At 41.5% G+C, this 20328-nt stretch overlaps 1 protein-coding gene across 1 annotated transcript in view; it reads right to left on the bottom strand.

Moving 5' to 3' along the window:
• The window catches only part of LOC139262771 (exocyst complex component 3-like), a 259308-nt gene that overhangs the window by 72982 nt on the left and 165998 nt on the right, over positions 1–20328 (bottom strand). The window contains exon 3 of the mRNA XM_070877921.1: positions 1313–1774. Coding sequence (XP_070734022.1) covers positions 1313–1774 — 462 coding nt within the window. The remainder of the gene's footprint in view (positions 1–1312; positions 1775–20328) is intronic.

Here is a 20328-nt window from a genome sequence, read left to right on the forward strand (position 1 = left end):
TTGGTTAAGAAGGTATATGGAATTACTTGCCTTCATTAGTCGAGGCATGGAATACAAGAGCATGACGTTATTCTTGAACTGTATAAAACACTGGTTAGGCCACAGCTGAAGTACTGTGTGCAGTTCTGGTTACCACATTACAGGAAATATGTGATTGCACTGGAAAGGGTGCAGAGGAGATTTACAAGAATGTTGCCTGAACTGGAGAATTTTGGCTATGAGGAAAGATTGGAGATGCTGGGTCTGCTTTCTTTGGAACAGAGGAGGCCGAGGGGAGACCTGATTGAGGTATATAAAAATGATGAGGTGCCTGGATAGTATGGATAGGAAGGACCCGTTTCCCTTGGCAGAGGGGTCAACAACCAATGGGATTATATTTAAATTACCGGTATTTGGGGGGTGGTCTAGAGAAGATAGGAGGGGAAATTTCTTTACCCAGAGAGTGGGGAGGATCTGGAACTCACTGCCTGAAAGGGTGGTAGAGATAGAAACCCTCACCACATTTAAAAAATACTTGAATGTGCACTTGAAGTGCCATAACCTACAGGGCTACGGACCAAGAGCTAGAAAGTGGGATTAGGCTCGGTAGCTCTTGGTCGGCTGACGCGGACGCAAAATAGCCTCCTTCCGTGTTGTAAATTTCTATGATTCTATGAAGCCAATAGAATATTCAAGTACATAGCCAAAACAATCGATTACAAGTCAGAAGAATTTGTGACCATACTATATGGCACTCTGGTCAGACCACACCTTGAAAAGTGTCTATTTCTGGTCACCAAGAAACAAGGGAAACACTCTAGCACTCGGGATACTGCAAAGAAGAGCCACAAGACCGATCCTAGGGGTGGAAATCGGTTAAGGCCCTTTTTGGGGACCATAAGCAGCGGCACGCTGACAGTGCGCGCCCCTCAATTGGGAAGACCAAGGCTGGCCCAAGATTGGTCCTCGGGTCTCATTAACATTTTTGTGCACATTTTACATCGCACAATGTGGTCACAATGACTGTGGAGTCGGGGGAACACTCCTGTTCCATAGGAATACTTATCAATTTTTTTTAAAAATCAACCTTTTTTTGTCGGTTGCCACTGCTTTGAAAATAGATTTACTTCAGATCATTATGGCTAGCTATAGAATTTAAGTTAATCAAAGATATGAAAGATGATTAAAAAATTGTCTAATGCAAGAGGTTAACTAAGTCACCTGTGATGCAGCACTGATACAAATCATATGCAGCACTTCAGTGTGTGTGATCCTGTAATTAATTTCTAAAAAATATAAATCCATACTGTATTCTTTAACATTTGTCTCTTACCTGACAGTGGAGACTTTGTATTCTCAATTGTGGCTTTAGCATCTTGGTTTTCTATTGCAATGCACTGATCTTCCTCTTCTTTGATGTCTACTTTCAAGTTGTTTACTATATTTCCATCTGACACAGTCATTGTTTTATCCTTGTCCGGATCTTTTGAAGGTGACAAACTGAATCTTTTACTTAATCGGACAAAATTTCTAATAAAAGGATTCAGATTTGCATCAGGCATCTTACCTTCCATGTTGCTGGTTTCTTCTGATATTTTCTTACTTTTTTTGAAGTTTGGTTTCTTTTTAGTCATCCCAGTTTCAATATCTGAAGTATTGTGGGCACCCTGGCTTCCATCAGCTGAATCTTTGTCTCTGTGTAAATCATCATTTAACACTTTTTCGTATTTGACATCTTTTGTTGTTTTTCTGCAGTACTTCTGAATGTGAGCAAAAGTGCAGTATCTCTTTGGTGCTTAGGAGAATAAAATTAAACACTTATGAAAATATATATAGTTGTCTATTAAAACTGATATTTATCAATTATACAAGAACATTAAATGACTATTGTATGCTTGAACAAGTGCCTTCAATTCAAAAGAAAAGGCATAAAGATGTTTAATGGATAAAATGTTTACATTTAAAAAAATGGATTTTAAAACACTATGGAATTGTAGTTCAGTAGTACTGCAAGTTCAATCCAACAGGATTCCTCTGGCAGACCATACAGTAACTATAAGAAGCAAATTGTATGTTCAACCATTGCAATATTATTTAAAATTAGAATGGAGTACCTGTAGTTATGAATTATGTTCCATATATTTTTTCCCACCAGTTTATTTGTCCAAATCAAAGTGCTAATAACATATGTGACGACTCCGACTAACATTTGAGCTTATGGAGAAAAGCCAAAAACAGCTAAATGACAGGTTGATAAACGAGGAGAGACAATTTAAAGACTATTTATTTTACACTAAAGAATGATCAACATTTATGGATTTAATATAACAGTAATAGCTGACTGTGTGACTGCTCTTGACATCAAGGCAGCATTTGACAGAGTGTAGCATCAAGGAGTAAAATTGAAGTAAATGAGAATCAGGGGAAAAACTTTCCACTGGCTGGAGTCATACCTAGCACAAAGGAAGATGGTTGTGGTTGTTGGTGACCAAACATCTTAGCCCCAGGATATTGTTGCAGGAGTTCCTCAGGACAGTGTCCACAGCCCAACCACCTTCACCTGCTTCAATGACCTTCCCTCCATCATGAGGGGAAGTATCAAGGAGTTTGGCATCCTTGAAAATAGATAAATCACCAGGACCAGATGAAATATATCCGAGGCGATTAAAAGAAGCAAGGGAAGAAATTGCGGAGGCTCTGACCATCATTTTCAAATCATCCTAGCTACAAGAGTTATAGCTGAGGATTGGAGAACTTCCATTGTTTAAAAAGGAAGGAAGGGCTAAAACAAGCAATTACAGGCCAGTTAGTTTAACCTCAGTGGTGGGAAAATTACTGGAATCAATTCTGAGGGACAGTATAAACCTTCATTTAGAAAGACACAGATTAATCAAGGTCAGGCAGCATGGATTTGTTAAGGGAAGGTCGTGTCTGACTAACTCGATTGAGTTCTTTGAAGAGGAAATAAAGAGAGTCGATGAGGGCAGTGCATTTGATGTAGTCTACATGGATTTTAGCAAGGCCTTTTACAAGGTACCTCATGGTAACTGATCAAAAAAGTAAAAGCCGATGGGATCCAAGGGAGAGTGGCAAATTGGATCCAAAATTGGCTCAGTGGCAGTAAGCAAAGTGTAATGGTTGAGGGGAGTTTTGCGACTGGAGGATTGTTTCCAGTGGGGTGCCACAGGGCTCAGTATTTGGTCCTTTACTTTTTGTAGTATATATTAATGATTTAGATGTAAATGTAGAGGGCATGATAAAGAAATTTGCAGATGATACAAAAATTGGCTGTGTGGTTGACAGTGAGGAGGAAAGCTTTAGTCTGCAGGAAGATATCGATGAACTGGTCACTTGGATAGAAAAGTGGCAAATGGAATTCAATCTGGAAAAGTGTGAGGTGATGCATTTTGGGAGGAGCAACAAGGCAAGGGAATACACAATAAATGGGAGGATATTGAGAGGTGCAGAGGAACAGAGAGACCTTGGAGTATATGTCCACAGATCCTTAAAGGTAGCAGGACAAGTCGCTAAGGTTGTTCAAAAAGGCATATGGAATACTTTCCTTTATTAGCCGAAGCATAGAATACAAGAGCAGGGAAGTTATGCTCGAACTGTATACAACACTAGTTAGGCCACAGCTTGAGTACTGCATGCAGTTCTGGTCACCACATTACAGGAAGGATGTGATTGCACTTGAAAGGGTGTAGAGGAGATTTACGAGGATGTTACCAGGACTGAAAAACTTTAGCTATGAGGAAGGATTGGATAGCCTGGGGAATAGAGGAGGCTGAAGGGAGATTTAATTGAGGTGTATAAAACTATGAGGGGCCTAGATAGAGTGGTTAGGAAGGACACATTTCCCTTAGCAGAGGGGTCAATAGCCAGGGGGCATAGATTTAAAGTAGTTGGTAGAAGGATTAAAGGGGAGGAATAATTTCTTCACCCAGAGGGTGGTGGGAGTCTGGAATTCACTGCATGAAAAGGGTGGTAGAGGCAGAAACCCACATCACATTTAAAAGGTACTTGGATGTGCACTTAAAGAGCTGTAACCTATAAGGCTATAGACCTAGTGCCGGAAGGTTAGTTCTTTTATTAGGCTGGATAGTTCTTTTTCAACTGGCATGGACACGATGGGCCTCCTTTGGTGTCGTAATTTTTCTATGATAAAGATGAGAGGTGGGGATGTTCACTGATGATTGCAGTGTTCAGTTCCATTCACAACCCCTCAGACAATGAAGCAGTCCGTGCCCATGTGCAGTAAGGCCTGGACAACATTAGATCTTGGGTGGATAAGTGGCAAGTAACATTCGGGCCACACAAGTGGCAGGCAACGATCATCTCCAACCAGAAAGAGCCTAACCACCTCCCATTGACATTCAGAGCATTACCATCATTGAATCCCCCACTGCAAGCATGCTCACAGGTGCATACATTACACCCACCATCAGCATCCTGTGGGTCAAGTCACCATTGACCAGAAACTTAACTGAACCAGCCAAATAAATACTGTAACTACAAGAGAAGAAGAGAGGCTGGGTATTCTGTGGCGAGTGACTCACCATCTGACTCCCCAAAGCCTTTCCACTGTTTGCAAAGCACAAGTCAGAAGCATGGAATACTCTCCACTTGCCTGGATGAGTGTAGCTCCAACATTCAAGACGCTCAACATCATCCAGGACAAAGCAGCCCGTTTGATTGGCACCCCATCCACCACTTTAAACATTCACTCCCTCCACCACTGGTGCACTGTGGCTGCAGTATGTACCATCTATAAGATGCACTGCAGCAACTCGGCAAGGCTTTTTCGACAGCACATCCCAAACCTGCGACCTCTACCACCTAGAAGGACAAGGGCAGCAGGCACATGGGAACAGCACCACCTCCAAGTTGCCCTCCCAAGTCACACACCATCCTGACTTGGAAATATATCGGCATTCCTTCAGCGTTGCTGAGTCACAATCCTGGAACTCCCTACCTAACAGCACTGTGGGAGCACCGTCAGTGGTTCAAGAAGGCGGTTCACCACCACCTTCTCAATGGCAATTAGGGATGGGAAATAAATGCTGGCTTTGCCAACGCCACCCACATTCCGTGAAAGAATAATTTTAAAAATTGGACTTTTATGCTCACCACTGACGCCGCACTATATTTGCACCACAAGTTGCTGGAACATCGATCCGACAGTGTCACATCTGGGATCTCGTGAACGTCATGCACAATGGCTCATCTACTTGTTCAATGAAAGAAAAGTATAGGGAAAGAAACACAATGAACAATGAAGAAGGAAATAGGATGAATTAACGTTAAATGAAATATGGAGATGGAAAGAGGAATAAAGAGAGGGAACAAAAGAGAATGGATTAAGAAAAAAAAATGGAAAAGTATGATATAAATTTAAAAGAATAAGCAAAAGTAGGAGGGCATTGTGTTTGGGAATTGCTGCATTAGGCCTTGAGAAGATAATGAGGAAAATTGCGGTCGGAGGTTTCCTTAATATGAACGCCTCCAACCTGAAAAAAATCTACAAAAGTACCTGGTGGTCCCTGGAGGAACGTAGGATGCCAGTTGGAGGCATCGATTCTCTGCGCAGCACATGGGGAAATGTCTTTCACGTACGTACATGCCAGGGTCACGTGGGCCTGGAACACCAATCACTGTGCAGTATTCTCATTGATAAAAATGGGAACTCCATTTGTACGAGTTCCCATTACTATCAATGAGAAAAACCCCTAAAACACCGAAACACAGCATAATAAATAAATAAATAAAACACCACATTTAAAATTAATTGTAATTAAATGTTTTAGAAAAAAGATATTTTTGGAATTTTTTTTAATGTGTTTTAATAGGGTTATAAATAAACTTAAATTAATGGACAGGGTTTTTGATATAATAAAATTTAAAGGCTCATTTTTATATGTTTTATAAAATGTTACGCTGGTAAAAGTAAGCTATGTGCTTGCTTTTATTAGGCGTAAAAGTTTGAAGGACATTCGCTGGGCATATAGCTCAATCTCTCCCGCGTGGATGTCTTTCTCCCGGGGATGCGGAGGAATTGTATGGAGAAATCTTGACAGATCGGAAAAGGTGGTTCTTGGTGCATGCGCATTGCGCCCCGAAAACCGGCTTTTGCGAGGCCTCGCCGGGTCTCAGCCCACTAAGTGAATGTAGGGTAGGTGTGCAAAATGTATAAACATTCTTGACCCACGAAGTATAGAACCAGCAGCCCCGCCCATCAAGATCAGAAACAGTGAAACATTCAGTGGGTACTGAAATGAGCTTTCGACCACATATGCACAGCATAACTAAGACGGCCTATTTTCACCTCCGTAACAATGCCTGTCTCCACCCTTGCCTCAGCTCATCCACTGCTGAAGCCCTCATCCATGCCTTTGTTACCTCTAGACTTGACTATTCCAATGTACTTCTGGCTGGCCTCCCACGTTCTACCCTATGTTAACTAGAGGTGATCCCAAACTAGGCTGTCCGTGTCCTAACTCGCACCAAGTCCCACTCACCCATCACCCCTGTGCTCGCTGACCAACATTGGCTCCCGGTTAAGCAACACCTCGATTTCAAAATTTTCATCCTGGTTATCAAACCCTTCCATGGCCTCGCCCCTCCCTATCTCTAATCTCCTCCAGCCCCACAACCCCCCACCCCCGAGCCGTCTGCTGTCCTTTAATTCTGCCTTCTTGAGCATCCCCGATTATAATTGCTCAACCATTGGTGGCTATGCCTTCTGTTGCCTAGGCCCCAAGCTCTGGAATTCCATGCTTAAACCTCTTCACCTCTCTTTCCTCCTTCAAGACGCTCCTTAAAAATCTACCTCTTTGACCAAGCTTTTAATCACCTGCCCTAATTTCTCCTTATGTGGCTCGGTCAATTTTTTTGTCTCATAATACTCCTGTGAAGCACCTTGGGATGTTTCACTATGTTAAAAGGTGTTATATAAATACAAGTTGTTATTGTTGTTGTACACTGTTGCACTGCTTTCATAGGAACATAAGAATTGCTAGATGCGAAGAGACCAAGGTCCATCTAGTTTGCCTTCTACTACCCTGGTAGTCCCATGACACAATGATGACTATTCAAAGCAATCAATTGGTTAAGAACAGACCCAGAAATGACACAAGGAAAACCCCACTGGTGAAGAGCCAAAAACGTCCAAAATCACCTTTTTATATTGAATCATGCTACACTTAGATGCTCTTGTCTTAAATTACTCTTATACAGTATTCCAAAATTTTATTTTCTAAAATAAATTATCTAATTTGCATTTGATTAAATGACACGTGCCAAAACAGCTTTGCATCCTTAAAATGATTGCCTCTGACACTAAAGGAGTGTGGATGATAAGACTGGCACAAAAAAGGCTACCAAGACAGATAGAGAATTTAAAAACCTCTCGGAACAACTCACTAGCTGCTGGAGTGGGACTAGTTTCATTGGCCGTCAAGATGTGTCATGTCACGACCATAAATCACGTCATTCCCAGGGTCCTCCATGACATTTTAACAACCCTAAATGACTGCAGCTGGAAAATTTTGGAGGAAAGTTCTGGCCCATTAAAAATATTAACAAAAACAATCCACAAGTAACATGTCACACTCATTTGTAATGCAGTAACCCGCATTTTAAAAAAAAATCACTAATGTTTTTTTAATCGATACAAGAAGTTGATTTGTGACAGCATTTGTAAAATATGAGTCCATTCAATTGCCGAAAATGCAAATAAATCTTTAAAAAAACATAAATAGAACAGCTTTAATGAAAAAACAGAAATCCAACAAGGAAGTAAACAGAGGTTTACTTAAGGTATAATGTTGGTCTTTTTTTTACTTTCAGGTTGGAGATGATAAACAAAGAGAAGGGAAATATAAATCCACATAGGTGAGAAGGTTTGGTTTGGCGAGTGAGTTGAATTGTACCCTACTTACGGTGTTAGTGTGATCCGGGCACGGTCAGCCCATTAACCTCGCCCGGCGCGCGCGGCTTCTGCTGAACGGCCAGGTGTTAATCAGGGTTCACCTGGGTGGACTGGACTTGCGAGGAAGAAGACGGTCTTTGCGCTGACGAGGTCTTTGGTGTAATACGCATATTTCAACACGACAGAAAATAACCCTCCAAACACATTTCACTTTCACTTTTGTATCTGCCGTATCCAGGTAAGGACTTGAAAAAAAATTAGAGGCGTGCACCGCCTAACTATTGACATTACTGAGAATGCGGGTTGTAACTGGTCTCTACTCTCACGGCAAAAACATAAAAATGACTTCGTTCCTTTGAATGTATATACCGTTTGTCGCATCGCAGAGCAATAGAGGTGCACATGAAGTAAATAGGGAATGTGGTGAATTATCAATTCCATGTTTAAAGTATGGGAAATTCACGACTGATATGAAAACGATTAACTTATTTCACTCTGAAAGTGTACCTCTTAATCTGTACACTTGAAAATTGACCACATGCCCTAAAATTAAAGTCACGTGTAAAATCAGGAATACTTTATTTCGTTATGCAGAACACCATGAATATTCAAGTCGCTTAATATTTTCACTTTTTATCATATTTATGTACTTCCATCCATTTTAGTGCACTATTATAATGCCCACAAATTCAAATATGAATGAAGGGAATTTTATTTGCTTATTTTGTATATCCCACTTCTCAAACGGGGATTAATGCCTATAGACCATCAAACTATAATCATGTGCTAATCCTCTTGCAGGAGGGTGGGCAACTAGAGGACACACATTTAAGATAATTGGCAAAAGAGCCAGTAGGGAGATGAAAATAAACTTTTTTACACAGCAAATTGTTATGATCTGGAATGAATTGCCTGAAAGGGTGGTGGCAGCAAATTCAATAATAACTTTCAAAGCAAAGACTTGAGAAGGTAGGGGTGAAAGAATGATTTTACATGTGTAGATGCTAGTGCTTTATTAATTTCAAGATCATCAGTGCTATGTGAAGTGATTGACACTTAAAGTTACACAAATGTTACTCAGATTTGTTAATAGAATTAAGGAGGTTTCCTTGGAAATTAAGGATAAATAAATTGGAGTTTTTCACTTCAGCTCAGTTTTCTGTATTCAGTCTTTAGTTCTTAGTTTAGTTGTAGTTTTTTTACTCGTTCTTGTAGTAGACTTTGTAATGGATGGTATAGAAGTTCTTTGTCAGAGATGCCCTTCTCAATATACTATACAGAGAGACTACAGAATTTAAAATAGTACCAGCTAAATACAGGCTGGTACTATATAAGTGTGTCACTTAGATGTATAAGTGTCCTTGAGATCAAGGAAGGGGGGATTTAAGCCAGGTAGTCCAGATACAGTTACTAGCATGGAAGATGAATTTACCCAGGAGTGGCCAATCCAGAAAGAATGGATAGCACCTCATAGATGGATGTTTGTCACTCTGATGGATAACGCCATCAGCCTAGAGGAAGGCAAGTAAACACGTTCATCCATACCAGCTCATAAGGATGAGTTCAAGAAATATTGTTAACTACAAGCATATAGACTTTAGTCTAATCAATAGACTGGCTATCGAATGCTGATAAACTGTTAGGTATGTAAGGGGATTCTAATCCTAATTTAATATCATCAATTTATATCGATCTCAGACACTGATGTAAACTGTAAATTTATCAGTTAATGCTGAAGCACTATGATATAACTAAACTGAATTTGTAACCTCTGTCACTAATGTCATCAATTAATCCTTTCTATTAATCATCTGCATACTCAATGTTTATGCTACTAACTATGATTCTAAGTTAATAAAGAATTGTTATTTTATGACTTTGTCTGACTCCTTTAATAATTTGCAAGAAGGGGTTAATTCATTCACTCAATAGCTTGTGCAGATCCTGAAGAGAGATTGGTAGTGAACATGCTAATATAATTTGAACTAGTTGATGTAAGACAGTTCAGCAAATCAAATTAAGGCATGATTAACTCCTAAGCATAGATTGGGTGGTAAACCATAGATGGTTCCTTGGTGAGGTTAAGGATTTGTCTGGTGTTCTTGATCAATATTCTCGGTGGGGGTATCAATTCCCATTTTCTTACACAAGTAAAGTAATTTCTTGATTGAACTGAGTGCACAAACTAGAAATAGTTAACTCATCATTTTGCAACTCCAGGGTTAATTTTGACTTTGGCTGATAGTGTAAAAGAGACAACAGCTAATCCGATATCACTCATTTTACACTATCATCCAGGGTCAAAATTACCCCCTCTATGTTTGAACCTCTCCAATCCAGTTTCCACCCCTGCTATAGCACTGAAATGGCCTTAATCAAAGTCACAAATGATATTCTCTGTGACTGTAACTGTGACCATGGTGCATTATCACTCCTCATCCATCTCAAACTTCTCTATAGCCTTGATATGGTTGACCACACCATTCTCCTCCAACGCCTCTCTTTTGTCCAGCTGAGTGGGACTGCCCTCGCTTGGTTCCACTCTTACCTATCCAGTCATAGCCAGAGAATCTCCTGCAATGGTGTTTCTTCCTGCCCCCACATCATTACCGCTAACGTCCTCCAAAGATCTATTCTTGGCTCCCTCCGATTTCTCTTATGTCACTCCTGAGCGATATCATCCGAAGACACAATGTCGGGTTCCACTTGTATGCTGACAACACCTAACTACCTCACCATCACCCCTCTCAACCCATCCACTCCTGCTGTGTTGTCAGACTGATTTTCTGACATCCAGTCCTGGATGAGTGAAATTTCTTCCAATTAAATATTGGAAATATAGAAACATAGAAAATAGGTGCAGGAGTAGGCCATTCAGCCCTTCGAGCCTGCACCACCATTCAATAAGATCATGGCTGATCATTCACCTCCGTACCCCTTTCCTGCTTTCTCTCCATACCCCTTGATCCCTTTAGCCATAAGGGCCATATCTAACCCCAAAGAATGAAACAGTTAATTCAGAGACCATGGTCCAGAACTTAAAGAAGGCTAACTTTGAAGGTATGAGGCGTGAATTGGCTGAGATGGATTGGCGAATGATACTTAAGGGGTTGACTGTGGATGGGCAATGGCAGACATTTAGAGACCGCATGGATGAACTACAACAATTGTACATTCCTGTCTGGCATAGAAATAAAAAAGGGAAGGTGGCTCAACCGTGGCTATCAAGGGAAATCAGGGATAGTATTAAAGCCAAGGAAGTGGCATACAAATTGGCCAGAAATAGCAGCGAACCTGGGGACTGGGAGAAATTTAGAACTCAGCAGAGGAGGACAAAGGGTTTGATTAGGGCAGGGAAAATGGAGTATGAGAAGAAGCTTGCAGGGAACATTAAGACAGATTGCAAAAGTTTCTATAGATATGTAAAGAGAAAAAGGTTAGTAAAGACAAATGTAGGTCCCCTGCAGTCAGAATCAGGGGAAGTCATAACGGGGAACAAAGAAATGGCGGACCAATTGAACAAGTACTTTGGTTCGGTATTCACGAAGGAGGACACGAACAACCTTCCGGTTATAAAAGGGGTCGGGGGGTCTAGTAAGGAGGAGGAACTGAGGGAAATCCTTATTAGCCGGGAAATTGTGTTGGGGAAATTGATGGGATTGAAGGCCGATAAATCCCCAGGGCCTGATGGACTGCATCCCAGAGTACTTAAGGAGGTGGCCTTGGGAATAGTGGATGCGTTGACAGTCATTTTCCAACATTCCATTGACTCTGGATCAGTTCCTATGGAGTGGAGGGTAGCCAATGTAACCCCACTTTTTAAAAAAGGAGGGAGAGAGAAAACAGGGAATTATAGACCGGTCAGCCTGACATCGGTAGTGGGTAAAATGATGGAATCAATTATTAAGGATGTCATAGCAGTGCATTTGGAAAGAGGTGACATGATAGGTCCAAGTCAGCATGGATTTGTGAAAGGGAAATCATGCTTGACAAATCTTCTGGAATTTTTTGAGGATGTTTCCAGTAGAGTGGATAAGGGAGAACCAGTTGATGTGGTATATTTGGACTTTCAGAAGGCGTTCGACAAGGTCCCACACAAGAGATTGATGTGCAAAGTTAGAGCACATGGGATTGGGGGTAGTGTACTGACATGGATTGAGAACTGGTTGTCAGACAGGAAGCAAAGAGTAGGAGTAAATGGGTACTTTTCAGAATGGCAGGCAGTGACTAGTGGGGTACCGCAAGGTTCTGTGCTGGGGCCCCAGCTGTTTACACTGTACATTAATGATTTAGATGAGGGGATTAAATGTAGTATCTCCAAATTTGCGGATGACACTAAGTTGGGTGGCAGTGTGAGCTGCGAGGAGGATGCTGTGAGGCTGCAGAGCGACTTGGATAGGTTAGGTGAGTGGGCAAATGCATGGCAGATGAAGTATAATGTGGATAAATGTGAGGTTATCCACTTTGGTGGTAAAAACAGAGAGACAGACTATTATCTGAATGGTGACAGATTAGGAAAAGGGGAGGTGCAAAGAGACCTGGGTGTCATGGTACATCAGTCATTGAAGGTTGGCATGCAGGTGCAGCAGGCGGTTAAGAAAGCAAATGGCATGTTGGCCTTCATAGCAAGGGGATTTGAGTACAGGGGCAGGGAGGTGTTGCTACAGTTGTACAGGGCATTGGTGAGGCCACACCTGGAGTATTGTGTACAGTTTTGGTCTCCTAACCTGAGGAAGGACATTCTTGCTATTGAGGGAGTGCAGCGAAGGTTCACCAGACTGATTCCCGGGATGGAGGGACTGACCTATCAAGAAAGACTGGATCAACTGGGCTTGTATTCACTGGAGTTCAGAAGAATGAGAGGGGACCTCATAGAAACATATAAAATTCTGACGGGGTTAGACAGGTTAGATGCAGGAAGAATGTTCCCAATGTTGGGGAAGTCCAGAACCAGGGGTCACAGTCTAAGGATAAGGGGTAAGCCATTTAGGACCGAGATGCGGAGGAACTTCTTCACCCAGAGAGTGGTGAACCTGTGGAATTCTCTACCACAGAAAGTTGTTGAGGCCAATTCACTAAATATATTCAAAAAGGAGTTAGATGAGGTCCTTACTGCTAGGGGGATCAAGGGGTATGGCGAGAAAGCAGGAATGGGGTACTGAAGTTGAATGTTCAGCCATGAACTCATTGAATGGCGGTGCAGGCTAGAAGGGCCGAATGGCCTACTCCTGCACCTATTTTCTATGTTCTATGTTCTATGTTCTAAAACAATTGTCTTTGGCCCCCGTCACAAACTCCATCCCAAAGCTACCAATTCTATCCTCTTCCCTGGCTACTGTCTCGGGCTGAACCAGACTGTTCGCAACCTTAATGTCCTATTAAACCCTGAGCTAAGCTTCTGACCTCATATCCTCTCCATCACAAAGACCACCTTCACCCCAGCCTCAGCCCATCCACTGCTGAAGCTCTCATCTATGTGTTTGTTACCTCCAGACTCGACTCTCTAATGCTGTCCTGGCCGGTCTCCCATCTTCCACCTATAAATTTGAGCTGAACTCTGCTGCTCATATTCTAACTTGATTCTAAGTTAATAAACAATTGTTAGTTCATGACTTTATCTGATTTCTTTGGTAATTGGCAAGAAGTGGTTAATTCATTGGCCTGGAAATTCTGGCCTCCCGGGTCCGTACTGAGTGTCTACGGACCCGGGAAGGCATCGCAAAAGCCAGTTTTCAGCGCACAATACACATGCGCTGAGAACCAGCTTTTCCGATCCGTCAAGCTGGAGCTTAACAGATCTCACACATATCAGGAGCAAGGACATTTTAAATAGGCAAGATTGCGGTAGTTACATAAGAACATAAGAAATAGGAACAGGAGTAGGCCATACTGCCCCTCGAGCCTGCTCCGCCATTCAATAAGATCATGCCTAATCCGATCATGGACTCAGCTCCACTTCCCTGCCCGCTCCCCATAACTCCTTATCATTTAAGAAACTGTCTATTTCTGTCTTAAATTTATTCAATGTCCCAGCTTCCACAGCTCTCTGAGGCAGCGAATTCCACAGATTTACAACCCTCTAAGAGAAGAAATTTCTCCTCATCTCTGTTTTAAATGGCCGGCCCCTTATTCTAAGATCATGCCCTCTAGTTCTAGTCTCCCCCATCAGTGGAAACATCCTCTTTGCATCCACCTTGTCAAGCCCCCTCATAATCTTGATAAGATCACCACTCCATTCTTATGAGTAGAGGCCCAACCTGTTCAATCTTTCCCATATCTAGCCCAGCAAATGTCCTCAAAATTCTTGCGTCTGATAACAGCAGGCGCATAGTCTACTTTTACAGGTGTAAGAGTTTAAAAACATACAAAAATATAATAAAATTAAATTTAAAAAACACATTTTTAAAAACCCTGCCGACTACGTTACATTTATTTTTAACCATAATTTAAAAAACTTTTTAAAAACTCGGAAAACATTTTTTTCTCTAAGATATTTATTAACATTAATTTCAATTAATTTTAATTATGTGAGGTGTTTTTTTTAGTGTCTTTGTTTTTTTTCTCATTAATAACAGAGTTCTCATTGCTATTAATGAGAAAGCTGTGGAATACAGTACCTGATTGGCTGAGCAATCACACATGACTGCATCTTCTGCGTGGGAACCTCAAGGACGGGAGCGCGCTTCGCAGCGCAGGAAGAGAAGGCCTCCCCACCGGAATCGCAGGCTCTTCCCGGACCACCAGGTAAATTCGTAGAAATGTTTCAGGTCGGAGGCAATTGCCCGCGTGAAGCCTACAACTCTTTTTGCAGTAAACAATATTAAACATTAAATCTTAAACATTAAATCGTGCCCCCCGATCTGGGGGACACTCCAAACATTTCCAAGGGCCCTTTTTTTTTTTGTATTTTTGTAGTTTTTTGGGGGTATTTTTGGGCTCTAAAACCATAATTTACAACCGGAATTTCAGCCCCATTAACTTGGTAGCTTTTGAGAATCCTGATGATAGGTATAGATTGCATAGTAAACCCTAGATGGTTCCTTGATGAGGAGTCAAGTGTATCTTAACTCGCACCATTCCATTTATTCATCATTCCTCTGCTCGCTGGTTCCCAGTCCAATAATGCCTCGATTTTAAAATTCTCAACCCTCCATGGCCTCACCCCTTAGTATCTCTATCCTCCTCTAGCCATACAATCCTCCGAGAATTCTATGTTCCTCCAACTCTGGCATCTTGCACATCCCCCACTTCCTTTACCCCACTATTGGCAGCCATGCCTTCAGTCATCTAGGCCCTAGCTCTGGAGTTCTCTCCCGAAACCTGTCTCATCCTTTAAGATGTATTTAAGACAGAGGAGATTATAGAGATAAGGAGGGGGCGAGGCCTTGGAGGGATTTGAAAACAAGGATGACAATTTTGAAATCGAGTCATTGCTTACTCAGGAGCCAATGTAGGTCAACGAGCACAGAGGTGATGGGTGAAATGGGACTTGGTGCGAGTTAGAACACAGACAGCTGTTCTGGATGACCTCAAGTTTATGGTGGATAGAACGTGAGAGGTCGGCCAGGAGTGCGTTGGAACAGTCAAGTCTAGAGGTAACAAAGGCATGGATAAGGATTTTAGCAGCGGATGAGCTGTGGCAAGAGCGAAGATGGGTAATGTTATGGATGTGGAAATAGGCGGTCTTAGTTATGGTGCAGATATGTGGTCAGCAGCTTATTTCAGGTACAGATATGACACCAAGGTTGCGAACAATGTGGTTCAGCCTCAGACAGATGCTAGGGAGAGGGGTGGAGTCGGTGGCTAGGGAACTCAATTTGTGACGGGGGCCAAAAACAATGGCTTTGATCTTCCCAATATTTAATTGGAGAAAATTTCTGCTCATCCAGAACTGGATGTCGGACAAGCAGTCTGACAATTTAGAGACCGTAGAGAGGTCGAGAGAAATGGTGATAAGGTAGAGCTGGGTGTCGTCAGTGTACATGTGGAAAGTGATGCACGCCAAGAGGCAGCATGTAGATGAGAAATAGGAGGGGGCCAAGGATAGATCCTTGAGAGACACCAGAGGGAATGATGTAGGGGTGGGAAGAGAAGCCATTGCAGGTGATTCTCTGGCTACGATTAGATAGATGAGAATGGAACCAGGCAAGTGCAGTCCCACCTGGATGATGGTGGAGAGGTGTTGGAGGAGAATGGATTGGTCAACCATGTTAAATGCTGCAGACAAGTCAAGAAGGACGAGGAGAGATAGTTTACCTTTGTCGCAGTCACAAAGGATGCCATTTGTGACTTTGATGAGAGCCGTTTCGATACTGTGGCAAGGGTGGAAACCTGACTGGAGGGATTCAAACATGGAGTTATGGGAAAGATGGGCATGAATTTTGGAGTGACAACACGTTTAAGGGCTTTGGAGAAAAAAGGGTGGTTGGAAGTGTGGCGGTAGTTTACATGGGCTGGAGGGTCAAGGATTTTTTTTTGAGAAGAGGACTGATGATGGCAGATTAGAGGGAGAGGGGAACAGTACCTGAGGAGAGAGAGCCAACTAACATGGGAGCCAGAAAAGGATGTTGGGTGGTCAGCAGTTTGGTGGGAATAGGGACGAGGGAGCAGGAAGTGGGTCTCATGGACAAGATGAGCGCAGAGAGGTCATGAGGAGAGATCAGAGAGAAACTGGAGAAAGATGTGAGTTCAGGGCGAAGGCAGGGGGAAACAGAGGAAGTTTGACCTGGTGGGCCAGGGGAAGGGAATGCAGCTGAACGGATGGTCTCAATCTTGGAGAGACAAAGAAGGCCAGGAGCTCCTCACAATTTAGTTGGGGGTGAGGGTGGAGGAGACAGGGGAGGGGGGGTTTAAGCAGACAGTTAGCAGTAGAGAATAGAAGTTGGGGTTTATCTTTGCATTCCAGAAAGATTCTGGAATAGTGAACAATTTTGGCAGAGGAGAGCAGAACCCCAAAAGGCTTTATGTGGTCCAGTCAGATCTGGAGGTGAATGGCTAAACCAGTTTCCCACCATATCCGTTCAAGTCCGTTAATGCTACTATATAAATGCAATTTATTGCTGTTTCTAACTCGTGTTTAAAAAGGTAGTAGGCTTTCATGCAGCTGAATCTAAAGTGACATAATGGAGCTCTCAACTACTCAGTTGGATACCACACCTTTCAGGAGTTTACTTTTATCAACTTCTTATACAATCCCATGTTCTACCTTGAATTTCCATCGTTTTTATTTTTAGCTTTATTTGTATTCTGTCACTTGTGATTTGGTCAAAGACTTTCTGAAAGCCATAATAAACTATATCTTCGGGATATGTACTTTACTTATCACACCCATAAGAGGTTTGATGAAATACATAATAGCTGTTTCTTAATAAGCTATTGCTACAAAGGTACTTTCTCTTTCTTAGAATGGTTTCTATTTTTTTTTGCTATTGATGTTACATTATTGGGTCTCTGTTCCCTGGGTTAGGTTTCAAAAAAGCATTATCACCTGGTAGTGTTCCTTCTGAGACATTTAACTAGGATTACAAACTGAGGCAGGTAATGATTCAAATGGTGATCAATAATATAATTGCACTCTGATCAAATTTATCTCAAATTTCAATTTTAGTTGTAAATATTTGAAGCTCGGATCAATAAATCGACATTCTCGCATTTGGGTTAAAAAGTTGTGTCTTCAAGTTCCACATCAGGACTTGAGTTCATAATCTAGGCTGACCCTCTGGTGCAGGACTGTGGGAGTTTTTATCTTTTTGTGGTTACTTTGAATCTAAGGCTAATTAACAGAGACATGCATTTTACATTTAAAAAAAAACTGAAATATTGTCAGTCAAGTTAAAACAAATGATAATCTGAATGGCCTGAAGGTGGTGCAGTTGTTAACTTGTCCTTGGACTGTATTGTCAGTTCTGAAGTGATAAGATAATAAATAGTTCATGCTATATAATCTCAGGAAATGGAGCAAGCTAAATGCATTTAGTTCTTTAACATTTGATACTCAACAGTGTTTTGTAAGGAGTTTGCACTAAGGTTTCTTTGTATTCATTTAGTCTGAATTGGTTCTTATCAGCTGGCACCACCTGCTGAAACCTTTCACTGTTGGGAGGAGCTAGTATTCCCCTGCAATCACCATTTTTGATTTGAAAGGAAAAATAGCATCTACAGAACATATTTGTTCAATAGAAAGCTTAACCTACAAATGACCTTAAAATAAAAATATTGAAAAAAATTAAACCGCAAAGACAAATCTCAAGCATTTCAGTTTGGTAATATTAAGTATGGCCAAAGGCAACATCATTTTTCAGTACAATAATGATTGTTTTAGACTGTTGTATTGAGTGAGGTAAAATAATGCAAGCCCTGTACAATTAACAGTTTGGTATTACACTTATTTAAGTTTGAAAGCTATCATTTTTTGTTTGTATTTCCACGGCCTAACTCTCCTTCCTGCAGCTCTAGCTTCCCCCATTACTACAGCTGCTTTGACAGGAGGGTATAATAATATGCACCACATATGGCAAAATGAGTCATTTGATGAAAGAATTTGTGTTGAAGGTTGTGCTTTTAGCCCAAACAGTGTGGCAGCTTTTGTTCGCCATTATAATCAGAACTGGCAATGCAGCTGCTAAGGGCAATTCTCAGCATCATGGTGTTAAAATCCATTTTATTCAATGGCTCAAAATGTTGCATCTCCAACAATTGTTATGTCTGAGCTTGAGGCATCCAAAAGTGAATGTTATAATTTGAATTTTGTTGTTTCATAGAAGCTCAATGACTCTTCTGAACACATTGTATAGGATTAGTTGTGATGTGTAAATCTGAGAGCATGACAGCTAAAATAGTTGGCATTTGAAAAGAAATGTAGAACTCGTATTTCTGAAAAATAACTTCTTAAACCAAGAAAAAAAAAGTTTGCATCACAGATTAAAACTGCCGTTATTGATCCCAGAGGCATTGCTGAGGGGTTGTGAATGAAGTTGATATTGTCTGAAGATTGGTGCTTCTATTAAAACAAAACAATGCAAAACCTAACCTTTCTTTGAAGAACAAGTATCAAGTTTATACTATTTCCGTTGAAGACCAATGAACCATCTGCCAAATATTCTGTTATTATATTTGGATTAGGAACAATAATCCTGCCATTATATTCAGAATAGTGATACTGCTATTCTAAGTCTTCACAATTGTGCATCCAGTGAAGAACAATTACTATGCAGTCATGATTTTGCTGTCACCAAGGAAAGCTATGCTATAGGTTTATTCATAGATAAAGATTCTGCTGTATCCCTCCACTATGAGAGTGGTTATTTTAATTACTTTAAGGATTCTATGTTGATTGTCCTACATGTCTTGGATTGTCTATTATAGATGTGAAGTAACAAAACCATGCTCATGAACCTTTGCACGCTAAACTGAATACTGGATCATAACTCCTAGGGCTAGAACTTACACTTTTGTGCTTTTTGCCCAAAAATGGGCATTATTTCCGGCGTGCGCAGTAAAAAAGGATTTTGAGATCGCCGGCTTCTTGCCCATTCTCAAAACACCTAGTTTACATTTTTGAAAATGGGCGTTACCGTGAGCGATATCAAATGGGCGATAGCTTTAAATTTTTTTGACCTTTTGCCATAAAGTGTGCAATGGCACACTTAGCAACGGCATGGCAACACTTGATTCTGGAGGTCAAGGGTTACCATGACATGCGCAGAAGAGGAGACAGAGAGAGAGGGAGCTCAGAGGGACTGAAGGCGTGGCTGGGTGTGGTGTGGCTGCTTTGGAAGGAAGGAGGGAGACTTTAGAGCTTTACAGCAGATAGGCAAACAAAAAGTAGCTGTTACCAGCCACATATTTGACAGAGTTTGCCCTGTAATGGAGGGAGAGGAGGAGGCATCACAGCAAGCTGTGGAGACTGACACTGTAGACAGCAGTGAGGTGGGAGAGGAGCACATTGGAGGCCGCAAAAGAGCCAGGAGGTTCTCGGACAAGGCAAATGCCTCCCTCCTGCAGGAGGTCAAGTCACTCTGGGGTGATTTGACACGGGAGGGCGTGGGAAGCCCACCTTAAAGGCCTGCCAGACAATATAGACCGAGATAGCAGAGGTGGTCTCGTCGGCGACCAACAAGGTTCGTGAGGACAACCAATGTCGCAAATGATGGAACAACCTGGTGAGATCCGGAAGAGTAAGTGTTACATTTATTTACATGTACTTATGTATTTATATAATTTGATTTGTAACAGTCATGAGTGACTATCAGCAGATGTGAGGTCTTGCACTTTTACCGGGAATGTTTTACTCAAAGCCTGCGGTCACGGTGTACGTCTTTAGGTAAAGAATGATAATCATATTAATCATGATTACATCTGTCGGTTATGTATTGTATCAGTCTCTGTGACAGTACCTAGCAATGATATCACGCAATGAT

Source organism: Pristiophorus japonicus, chromosome 4 (genome assembly GCF_044704955.1).
Source record: "Pristiophorus japonicus isolate sPriJap1 chromosome 4, sPriJap1.hap1, whole genome shotgun sequence".
Taxonomy (NCBI): Eukaryota; Metazoa; Chordata; class Chondrichthyes; family Pristiophoridae; genus Pristiophorus; species Pristiophorus japonicus.